At 30.5% G+C, this 12,198-nt stretch overlaps 1 protein-coding gene and 1 pseudogene across 1 annotated transcript; one reads left to right on the plus strand and one right to left on the minus strand.

The window, feature by feature from the left end:
* The first annotated feature begins 241 nt into the window (after positions 1–241).
* LOC149890365 (uncharacterized) lies at positions 242–1,146 on the plus strand (annotated as a pseudogene).
* A 3,584-nt stretch (positions 1,147–4,730) lies between these two features.
* Positions 4,731–12,198, minus strand: LOC149890366 (uncharacterized). Its single transcript, XM_090083895.1, has 2 exons — positions 10,438–12,198; positions 4,731–5,273 (listed from the first exon to the last, which is right to left on the minus strand). The coding sequence occupies exon 1, from the start codon at positions 11,934–11,936 to the stop codon at positions 11,112–11,114; it is 825 nt and encodes a 274-aa protein (XP_089940021.1). The 5' UTR covers positions 11,937–12,198; the 3' UTR covers positions 4,731–5,273; positions 10,438–11,111.

Below are 12,198 nucleotides of genomic sequence, written 5' to 3' on the forward strand. Positions count from 1 at the left end.
AATATCGCCATTGTGAGGAGTTATTTTAACCTCCCGTTAGACACTAATGAGTTATTACTTTCTTTATGACCTCCACTCTCCTTTTACACAGTAGTACAACCGCCTTATTTTAACACATTGAATACATTAAGACCATACATGCATCAATACCTACACACATTAGCACCTACATACATTAACACCTACACACACGCAAATTGCATTTTGAAGACGTTATTCACAACACCATAATTTACAAAGCATGGCGACGGCTCCATCTTGTGTGTTAGAAAAAATCTCTAATGCAGATTTTATGAACAAAGTTCAAAAGTTTCCAGTTTTGTTTGATAAGTTTGATAAGGAATTTAAAGACAAATGGAAAAAGAAAAATGCATGGGAAGAAATTGGTTGTCTGTCAAACTTCTCTGCTAATCAAGCGGAAGAAAAGTATAAAAGCATTCGAAGTAGTTATGAAAAGTGTCTAAAAACAAAATGAAATATCCCATCAGGTTCTGGAAGGAATTCAGTTCCACCTCAGTTTCTTCAGCTCGATTGGCTAAATACTTTTATAGAACATCGTAAAACAGCATCGATTATTTGTTCACCTTATGATTCTAAATTAGAAACAACGAATTTTGAGGAAAACATTGAGGTGGTTTGTGAGCAAGTTGAAAATATTCATCATCCATTGAACAAGGAGCTAAATAATCATTTATCCTAAGATGTGGCTGAAAAAAACGATTATGTTAATTCTTGTGTGCAAGAAGAGTCAAGTGATTTGACAATTCATGCCGATAACATAACTAAAAAAAAAAGAAAAGTATTAGATTCTGATGATTTATACGACAAAAATTTAGTGAAAACATTAGAAATGATTTGCTCCAATATTGAAAATCCGACTGAAGAAGAGCAGGATGAAGATTATTTATGAAACCATTAATTCCACAGCTAAAGCGAATAAACAACTATTCCAAAGCCTCGGCTAAAGTTCAAATACAAGCACTTCTTCTCAAATTAGAGCTTTCAGATAAAAATGAAACAATCAAGTCTCTCTGTTTAACCTATTAATGTGAATAAAAAATGTAAATATTACATTCTAGATTATTATTTTGTTAAACCAACTGATGTGAAAAACTACACATTCTGTAAAATCCTTTGTAGTTGTAAAAAGAAGAACCTGATTTTGCAGGAGGCCTAAATGCGTACATGTTTTCTATCAATAGCTCCTATGCATTGTGGAAAGTTCCAATTCTGATTAAACTCTTTAATGATGTTTTGCCATTCTTTTATGTCATTTGGGGCTCTTGGAAATGTTTTTTTGAGAACTTCCCATATATATAGCACAACAAGTTTCTTCGATTATATTACAAACTGTAGCTCTCCCAACTCGAAAATAAAAGGACTGAGTTTGTTGTGATTCTCTTGTAGCCAGGTATCGAATTGTAATAATTAATCTTTGCGATGGACATAGAGACACTGGGACAATATTTTTTCGTTAATGAAGATCCGATTAATGAGAAAAGGTGTTCAAGTCTGTCAGGAGACATTCTTAATTATCGATGATTAAGTTCCCTATCAAATAGCATCATTTCTTGCACCAAATAACTAAACGCGATGTTCAGATAGTTCTCTGACCCAAAACATGTGCTTTTTTTTCTTTACGCTTTTTCGGCGTCTTAAAATTAAAAGTTTAAGAAAAAGTCGATAATTTAGAGTGAGACTTTTTTTTATGACGGCCATTTTTTGTTAGTTTATACTGTTTTTTTTAAAGATTTTTGCGCTAATTCAATCTAATGGAAATATTGCGTTGCACAACAATTTACCGCACAACAAATCAAACGAACGTTGCACGATTTTTGTACGACATTTCTACAACTATTGGAAACCAAGCTATAGATTTTTTTCAAAATTCATAACCGCAGTTGTACAACATAAAATTTGTTGTGCAACCGACGCCCAGTGGGACGAAATCCCGATTTCGTGGCCGAAAGTCAAATTTTTGAGTTTTATATTTTCGTCTTTTTACGTTCAGATCTTGTTTACAGATAAACCTAGAACAAAATTCCGAACAGGGCAGGTAAATACCTGCTCTAGGCTGGCCTGGACATCAGTTGACATTTAGCCTCCGTTCGGTACGCACTAAACTAGTGGACACGTCGAAAAATTCTTGCCTGTTTTAAAGTGCTGTTAAACTGAAGAAACTATTTCAATTGGAATTCGGCAAAATGGAATCACTTTCTGGAGGCATGTAGAATATTTCGTTATGCACAGTTATTGCTAATTGTAATTTTTTTAATATTTAAATCGCGCGACAAGTAAACATAAAAAACTGTAAATTTTTTATCTGAAATCGATTTTCTAATGTCGTTTTAAAAATTTAACCGCGGGTATCCACCTTCTTTCGACAAGGAATTGATGGTGTATAGTGTTAAATATAACATATAAAAAAACTGGCTGCCATTGAGTGCCATTTTAATAGTGAGACTAGTTTTTATGGAGGAATGCGTGGTGCGACATTATTCTATTAACATAGATTAATGTCTGAAAATGGTCATGGAAATTAGTGAATTAACATTATTTAATGGCATTAATTGCATTTTAATACAATAATTTATTATCTTAAATAAATGCTTTACAAGTTACTTCTCGTTCCGTTTTATGAGTCTTCCAAATCTTCCAAATCTTCAAATATGGAATTGTCAAGAAAAGATATATTCTTTAAGGTGAAAGACAGTTTAAAAAATGAATATTAATTCATCATTGATGTTTTGACAGATGCAATTTTCAAAAAAACGGAACATGTGATACAAGTAGGCGAGGATGAAATGTCATTATCACGGTTATTTGCAAATTTTTGATCGAGATGGAGAGCAGCAGGAAGATGGGAAGATTTTTTTTTTGAAAAAAAATGGAGAATGATTGAAGGGCACCGTACAATTTTCAAAATTATCCAATACTGGATGCACAACAAATTAGAAGATTGTGATGAATGATAAAAAAAAAGGAACATGTGGGCGACCTTCGCAATCCTTTGCTTCATCTAGTGATAGATCAAAGAGGCGAAAGACTCAAGAACTACGTTCTACTTTTTCTACAGAAAAATTGGCATATGCTGCTCAAATGAGTTAAAGGATTTCTTGTCAAGTACATTTTGCTCAAGTTGTTAAAGATGTCACCTTAACAACCCCTCTCGAGCATCAGGAAGTTGCCCCAGAGACCGGCAAAATCTCTACATCAAGAAACTTTACAATTGTTAAAACAACCTGAAGTCACCAGACAAGAGACAAGGAACGATTCCGATTTAAATACAAGTGGTTCAACATCAGATTCCGAATCGAATGATTCAAACATTAATGAATATGACATACGTGTTTTTGTAACTAGGATTAAATAAACAATTTTTTTACATATATATGACTTCATCTTTTATTAATTAAAAAATAAAAAATAAAACTAAAATTACAAATTTCTGTTTTTTTATCAATAGCGTAATTTTGGAAATAATTTTACAATGTTTTTGCTCTATTTTAACTCCTGAATCATAAGCAATGACCTCGAAAACCAAACTACATTAGATTTCATATTTTCAACGTATGAACAGTTTTGGCCGCCATATTGGAGCCTCAATTTTGAATTTTTTAAATCTGACCTCAGATTCGTAATCAGCGAACTCGAAAACCCTCGTGTAGGTAATTTGGGAATTTTGGCCACGAAATCGGGATTTCGTCCCCCTGTGCGACGTTAAGTTGTGCAACTTACACTAGAAAATGTTTCCATTATAAAACAAAGTTGTTGTGCAACTGTTGTACAACATTCCTATAACTATTGGAAACCAAGCTTAAACCACCATGTTGGACGTCCAATCCCGCGAGGTGAAAAAACCTCACACGCGTTTAAGCAAAAATAACACAAAAAAAATAAGAAATTTTCTCAGACTGCACTATGGTTTCTGAGACGCAATTTTTTGGCATAAATTATAACTTCAATTTAAAGACAAATTAGTGAATAATTTTTATTTCTCACGATTGGCAATATGTTTTAAATATTTCATAACTAAATTTTATATGATTAATATATATATATATATATATATATATATATATATATATATATATATATATATATATATATATATATATATATATATATATATATATATATATATATTTCAATAGATATAAATAAAATATATCTATATATTAAATATATATATTTTATACATATGTATTAAATATATATATATATATTTAACATATATGTATTAAATATATATTTAATATATAGATATATTTTATTTATATCTATTGTAAAAAATGATATTAAATGAAATGATATTTAAAAAATCAGTTAAATTTTAACTATATTTCATCATCCAATATAGTTAAATCTAAATTTTTGTTTTTAGGCAGAATGACCGGAACTGCCATCAAAACCTTTACTAAATATCATCTCGGCTATAATTTCGTTAGTATTAATGGATTCAATGTGCTGAAAAATCACTTCTTTTTGTAATTGTACAGTACGTTTCACTGTATGCTCTAACAAATTCTTTAATGGTACTTGTGCAATGATATTGGAAATTGATAAACCATTTGGTCTACATGCTGATTTACATTTCCAAATCTCTTTGTAACCTGGATACATTTTACAATTTTTGATAACAGCTCCTTGTCTAATGTTTTGATATTGTTGTTTACTTAAATTAGAATCCAAAACTAATTCTAATGTTTCTTCGGCTGTATTACTTACTGTTTCTTTTTTTGGTGAAAATATACTTTTTTTAATTATAGTTGGCCGAGATGGACTTGTGTTCAATTCTTTTAGAACCAATGCTAAATCACGTTTCTTTTGCTGACGTACAACCATACCTGATGCTTGTAATATAAAAGATGTTTCGTGCAAATTATCCCGGCATACCTCTGATGCTTCCAATCTCCTGGCCCGATCCAATTTTTCGGTATATGATAACCTTGGTCGTCCAAAAGATGTTGATGCAATTGATTGACTTGAAGATGTTGATGGAAAAGCATCATCAGTAAATATAATTTCTCTTTTCAACCAATCCGAATTTTTACTTTTATATCGGCATATTGTTCTTTGACAATCTGACCATTTTCGTTCAAAAGAATTGCACAAATGACATTTTTTCTTTTGAATATTATTGCTAATAACTACTGTTTCATCATTTCCAACTATTTAAATGATGTGCTCAAAAGCATTTGACTTTTTCTCATTTACATCTTTCTTTTCCAGCCATATATTAAACAAGTCCTCGTATTTGAAACGGAGCATCACTGCAAAAAAACAGATATATTTTTAATTAGGGCAATTAGGGGCAAGTTTTAAAAATTGGAATATATTCCTGAACATTACCAAAATTCAATCGTGTAAAAATATTTTTAGAGAAATACGGAGAAGTCAAATCAAAGTTTTAAAAAATGTCAAGGAAGAAAAAATTCTATACACGCGCTTGTAATTAAATAATTTTAAAAAGTGCATACCTGTATAAAAATAATTTTCTTTACAGCAATCAAAAATATTAATTATTTCAAAAGTTATGTATTATTAAATTAACGGCTCACTTTACGCTAACTCACTGCAAACTAAGCTGAGATTAAATATACCCTCAACTTGAGTGCATATTAAAAACAAACTAGGCAATTAATTTAAAAATAGAACACGTTTATTATCACTTTGATGGGTTTACATTAAGGTACCACATAAGAAAAATCTTTTTTAGAACTTAAAAAAAATGGGTTTTTGCCAAAAATTCGGGTCTCAGAAACCATAGTGGACTGGCCCACTGATCTCAAAATATAGCTGGATAGCGTATTCAATTGTCTTTTTCAAACAAATTTGAAGCCAAAATTGGCCTCCCAAGATGGCGGCAATTGGTGATCGATGTACATTTTATAAGGCTTTTTACAGAGATATGAAAGAAAATAGAGTTTTGAAAGAAAAACTAGACTATCAAATAAAGTTTAAAAAATTTTAAAGAAATGAATTGATTTCTAAAAAAATCAGACAAATTAATTATTTAGATACTAAGCTACAAGATATTCGATTTACTTTTTAAGTGTAATTTACGATTATATAATATTTATGCATAATCTATGTGCCTTTTAGTTCTTAATTATCAAATGCAGTGTGCTAGAAGATAGATGACATAACTGTATGGTAAGCGGCAGTGGTGTCTACTTACAATTTTGACAAATTTTACATTTTCAATTTTTGTAGCAAGATACCAGATATGTTCATACTGCATGAACTATAAACTGAGTGCTGTGAGTACACACAGCTCAGGAGTTCCTTCTAGGATTATTTAATACATAATTATAGTTAATGGATATAATATTTAATAAAAATATTAAATGCAAAATATTATTTTTTAATAGATATTATTTTACCTATATATTATTCTTTGTAATATTCCAGCTCTCAATTATTGAGTCAATTATTTTTGACTTGTTAAGACGACTAATTGAGGGAATTTTTTGATAATATATATTTTGTATTATATCAAACATCAACATTATGTATCTTATCAAAATTTGTTTGATACGTAAATTTACAATAAACCATCTGCATTAAATGTTGGAATGCATTAGTACTTTCTTATCATTTCGAACAAAGCAGTTTTTTAAAAGTCAAAGACAGAGGAGGTTTAATTAAACCAACCAAAAGTGTTGTTATTATTTAGGAAGAAACTGAAAGATATTTCCAAAGGTTGCTTGCCTTAATTTTGCTTAAAGTTGCTTACCTTCCAAATAAAATAGGAATTCAAATGCTATTTCAGGTGCTGTCTTGAGATCAGTTGATTACTCAAAAATATTTAATGAAAAAACTTCTCAAATGTTTGACTCAGCTATAACTGAAAACCATTTGTTTGCACTGATTAAACTTATTTCAGAAAACTATGCAAAAATATGTTTTATCACCTGGGTAAAGAACAAACTGCCAAAATAATTGGAAAAAAGCTTAGGATTTATCAAAACTTATCATATTCAAAAGCTAATCAAAAACATTTATGTATATATATATATATATATATATATATATATATATATATATATATATATATATATATATATATATATATATATATATATATATATATATATATATGAAGACTCCACGGGAAGAAACGGCAGGGTCATTTTTTTTCATTTTGAGATAAATCATTATTAAACTTTTAAACCTTTATAAGTTTCGAAGTTTTAGGAAAATTTAGAAAAACTTTAAATATGCATCAAATCGTTTATTTGATTTGAATTCAAATATAAAATATGCTATTATGATTAGTAAAGCTAGAAAGTGTAAAAAGTCGAAACTTTCAAAATGTGACCCTGCCGTTTCTTCCCGTGGAGTCTTCATATATATATATATATATATATATATATATATATATATATATATATATATATATATATATATATATATATATATATATATATATATATATATATATATATATATATATATATATATATATATATATATATATATATATATATATATATATATATATATATATATATATGTGTATGTATGTATATATATATAAAGTATTTTAAAAATGTGTCTCTTCAAAATTGGAAAAAAACCTCCAGTGAACTAGCCCAAGACACTTAGACTGCGACTGGGACAAATGTTTCCTCATCTTGCATTTGATGAGATTTGCTAAAAGCTGGGTGTGTTACAGTTCGAAATTCTTTCCTTTACTTTTATTTCGAGGCAATAAAGAAAAAAGACTTAAATATGCAAAACAGCATAATAATTGGAAGCAAGGAATGTTTAACCGTGTACTATACACAGGTGAATCAAATTTCGAATTGTTCGGTAGCAGAAGACGACAGTATGTAAGAAGAAGGGTAGGAGAGGCTTATTGCTCTGATTGTCTACATCCAACAATCAACCATGGGGGAGGTTCTGTTTTAGTTTGGGGTTGTCTTTCATCATCTGGAGTAGGTAATATAATCAGAATTGATGGCAAACTGACAGGAGAACAGTATAAAAAAATTTTAAGAAATCATGCAATACCATCTGGAATGAGACTAATTGGTAATAATTTCATTCTACAGCAAGACAATGATCCCAAACATTGTTCCCGAGTGGCCAAAAAATATTTACAGGACATATGTGAGGAGGCAGTTCTCGAAGCAATTAGTTGATTTTTTTTTTACTTCATAAGTCCTTTATATTTTTACGATAAAATCAAAAATAATTATAAACTTATGGTGGGCTAAAACTTATTCACAGTACTGTATATATATATATATACATATATATATATATATATATATATATATATATATATATATATATATATATATATATACATGTATGTATATATACAATAACTTTAGAAGGAACCTCTGAGTTGTGTGTAATCGCAGCGCTCAGCTAATAGTTCATGCAGCATTTATAATTTTGTAGTGCCTATCTGATAAACTAATGCCTAAAAAATATTTTATCTTAAAACCATTCGTTAATTCCGTTAATTATAACCATTCGTTAATTCCGTCGCCATCTTGGGAGGCCAAAACTGGCTTCAAAAAATTTCCCGTATACGCTATCAAGTTATATTTTGAGACCAGTGGACTGGCTTTAAATCACCCGAGCAATCTTATGAAGCTTTCTATTAAGGATCCTTTTATTCGAATATATACTTTGATTGTGATGTAGCCCGCCACAGCATTCTTATCAAAATCTCTTCAAAATCTAATCTAATTAGAAAGGGCAATTTTTCATTCTCTAAGGCAACTTACGGTAAGTAAAAAAAAAAATTTCATTATACTCAATTCTGCATAGATAACCAGCAAACATTATTTGTAATGTTTGCACCAAGGACTAATATGCAGCAGGACGCGCAAAGTCGATTTCCTGACTCCGCTAGCGAAGGCCATTCAATACAGCTATTCGCGAAAGTTTAAACGATTGCAGAATCTTTATCAAGTATGTTTGGTTTTTGTTTAATAAAGAAAAACTGTAAAATGATATCGACTTATTTTTTTATTTATTAAAGAAAAAGTAATTAGCTTTAAAATGAATATGAACATTTTATAAAAATTTTAATATTTAGTTAGAAAAAAGCTATTACAAAAAATCTTATTGGAAAAATAAGAAGCACAAAAGTTTAAACGAATTGCAACATTCGAACAAAAAATGAAAAAAAAAAGCCTAATTAATATTTGAAGTGTCCTCCTTTGTTTTTATAGCAAAGGTAAACTCGTTTATGCATTGATTCAACTAATTTCATGCACATCACGCGAGGTACCTTCAGCCAGTACTCATTCAAAAGTTGCTTTAAATGCTGAGTTGATTGAATTTCATGGTATGTCAGTTGATTGTCGATCCGAGACCAAATATTTTCGATTAGGTTGAGATCTGGTGATCTAGGGCACCAGGGCATCACATTGAACTTTTTTTTCAAAAAATATTCTTTGGTTGAGTGTGCTGTATGAGCTGAAGCCCCGTCTTGTTGAAAGATGAATTGCTTGCTTCTCCCATACAAGTGTCTGATTGATGGAACTAAACACGTTTCCAATGTGTTCTTGTAGGTGTATTGATTAATTCGGCCTTCATACAGCTCATAGAAGCCTATACCTTTGTGAGAAAAACATCCCCAGATGCCAACCGAACCTCCACCGCCTTGTCGACGATGTTGCAAAAACCTGTCTGAATATTTCTCAGTTGCAAATCTTTTGACATAGATTCTTCCCTTGCGGTTTACAACTTGAAAGTTAGCTTCATCACTCCAAATAACTTTTGCCCACTGTTCTACAGAACAGTCCAGCCTTTCTTTGGACCACACTCGTCGTTTACGTTTATCCGTGATTGAAAGAATAGGTTTTTTAGCAGCTATGTACGCTCCAATACCTTTGACCGACAATGTTCGTCTCACGAGCTCTCTGCTAACTTTTGGATTTTTTGACTCATTGAAGATTTGTGCTAGCTTTTTGTAGCTGAGTCTGGGGTTTTCTCTGCTCATTCTGAATATACCATTTTTGTCACGGTTGCTGAGTTTGGATGGTCTCCCAGTACGCGGCATGTCGGAGACGTCCTTGGTAAGTTCCCAGGTTTTGATGGTTTTTCTAACGCAATATTCAGAAATGTTAAGTATTTTGCCTATTTGAACGTTTGTGTGATTTTTTGTCCGCGCCATGCCAATAACTTGCCATTTGATGTCACTAGAAACTGATTTTCGACCCATTTGCACGCAATTGAAATTAATTTGAAATTCACAATATTTTAAGTTGATTTTTAATGAATTAAAAGCTGCCTGATGATGTTGTGATGAATTTTTTGATTGAAAAACTACTCAATTATTTGCTAATTAATTGATAAATTCGCTGCGAAAAAAAATTTCGCAGCGGATTTATCAATTAATTAGCAAATTATTGATCCTAAATAAAATCGTTTAAACTTTTGTGAAACCTCTTAATTTGTATCACCTACCTTTTAATGAAATTTCTGAGTAAACGGTAATGAGTCAAAAACATGTTGCACATTCTGTAGTTGAAGTCTCGAAAGATAAACAGCGGCATAGGATAAAGGAACTGATTTTAAAATGTTCTCTTTCTCATATTGATATAGACCTTTCACATCTGAAAATGAAGCTATGGTTTTATTATCTAAAGATATCATTTGACACTTTTCAGAAATCCAGTTATTTCGTAAGCATTTAAGTAGATGAACTGTGTCAAACAAAAGAAACCAAACGCGATGATCGTCTAATGGATGAATGGCCTGATAGTCAGTAACTCTGTTAAATATTTTGCAGTATTGCTGATTGATTTTATGATTATCAGTTACAGATCCTAAAACTATTCCACCGTGTTTATCAATTATAATAGCAGCTTCTTTCACACCAATGAACTGATACAATGATGTTAGTTTGTGAACAGGAGTAACAGAAATCATTAAACTAGGTCCGCCATGTAAGTATTTCATCATAACACATAGCATAGAGGTTGCTTTGGATTCTTTACCTTGTCAACTATCAAAATAACATTTTTCTGGTAATTATTCTTTACTTTTTCAAATGTTTTTTGTAAAACCTGATCAATGTTAGTGGAAGAAATTATAGACTGCAGCTTTCTTTTACTTGGAAGGACTAAAAAATCACGAAGTTAATGGTATTTGCAGTTATAAAAAGACTCGATTGCAAAGCAATAATCAGCTATAGAGAAACTTTTGTTACGCAAGAGTCTAAGTTGTCTTGTAATGAAATTCAATTTCTTTTGCTTAATATCATAATCTAATTCAAGTTCATTTTCTGAAAGAGTATTTGACACCTTTTCAATAACATCATTAACATGGAGTTTATAATTATGAACTAAATTAATTGCTTCGAAAAATTGTGAGTAGAAGATTAAGCCATTGTTTGGATTCAGTATATTACCTAATGAAACATTAATTCCATGTTTAAAAGCAGAAAAAGTTAGCAGTGAACACAAGGTACACTTATCATAAACAATAAATGTCATAAAACTCTCTTTGAAATCTTTTGACATAAAAATGCATAAGAATTTATCCTCTTGTTGAGATATTACTATATTTTCATACTTTTTGTGCAATTCGGTGTCAGGATAAAAATCAGAAAACGAATTTATTCTATCTTTTTTGATGAAATACTTCAATTGCTGATCCTCAGGCTTAGATTGGCGAAGCACAGGCTTTGGTGTTGGTAAACAAGAAAAAGGAACATTAAAAATACTTGGTGCACATGCTGGTCGAGTATAGCCACCAGGCACTTTTATCATTTCTGTATTTTCAGGCCAATGTTTTTCACATATAAAGAATTCAGATGGCTCCATAATAAAATTTTTACGTGAAGGAAGCACGTTAATCCATTTCTGTTTCTCAACTTCATCTTTAGGTAATTTAAAAACACGACACTTATTAAATTTATTATAATTCCCTTTACAATTTACAACCCCACATTTTTTCACCATAATAAAAGTAAAAGATTTTCAAAAATTATTACTGGAACGTAAAAGAACACTGCAACTTTGATAAAAACAATGGTCTTTGCTAGCGGAGTCAGGAAATCGACTTTGCGCGTCCTGCCGTATAGTAGTCCTTGGTTTGCACTTATAATGGCACTTATAAGTGCCATTCTGCACCAATAATATATTATATATACTAGATTTCTAACTTCGATTCGAAAAGTGAAGCCGTGGAAGCCATTACTAATTCGGGCAAAAACATGCATTT

This window comes from Hydra viridissima, unplaced genomic scaffold, assembly GCF_058129835.1.
Source record: "Hydra viridissima isolate aposymbiotic clone 2 unplaced genomic scaffold, HvirCarnegie_v1 scaffold_4, whole genome shotgun sequence".
In the NCBI taxonomy this organism is placed as follows: domain Eukaryota; kingdom Metazoa; phylum Cnidaria; class Hydrozoa; order Anthoathecata; family Hydridae; genus Hydra; species Hydra viridissima.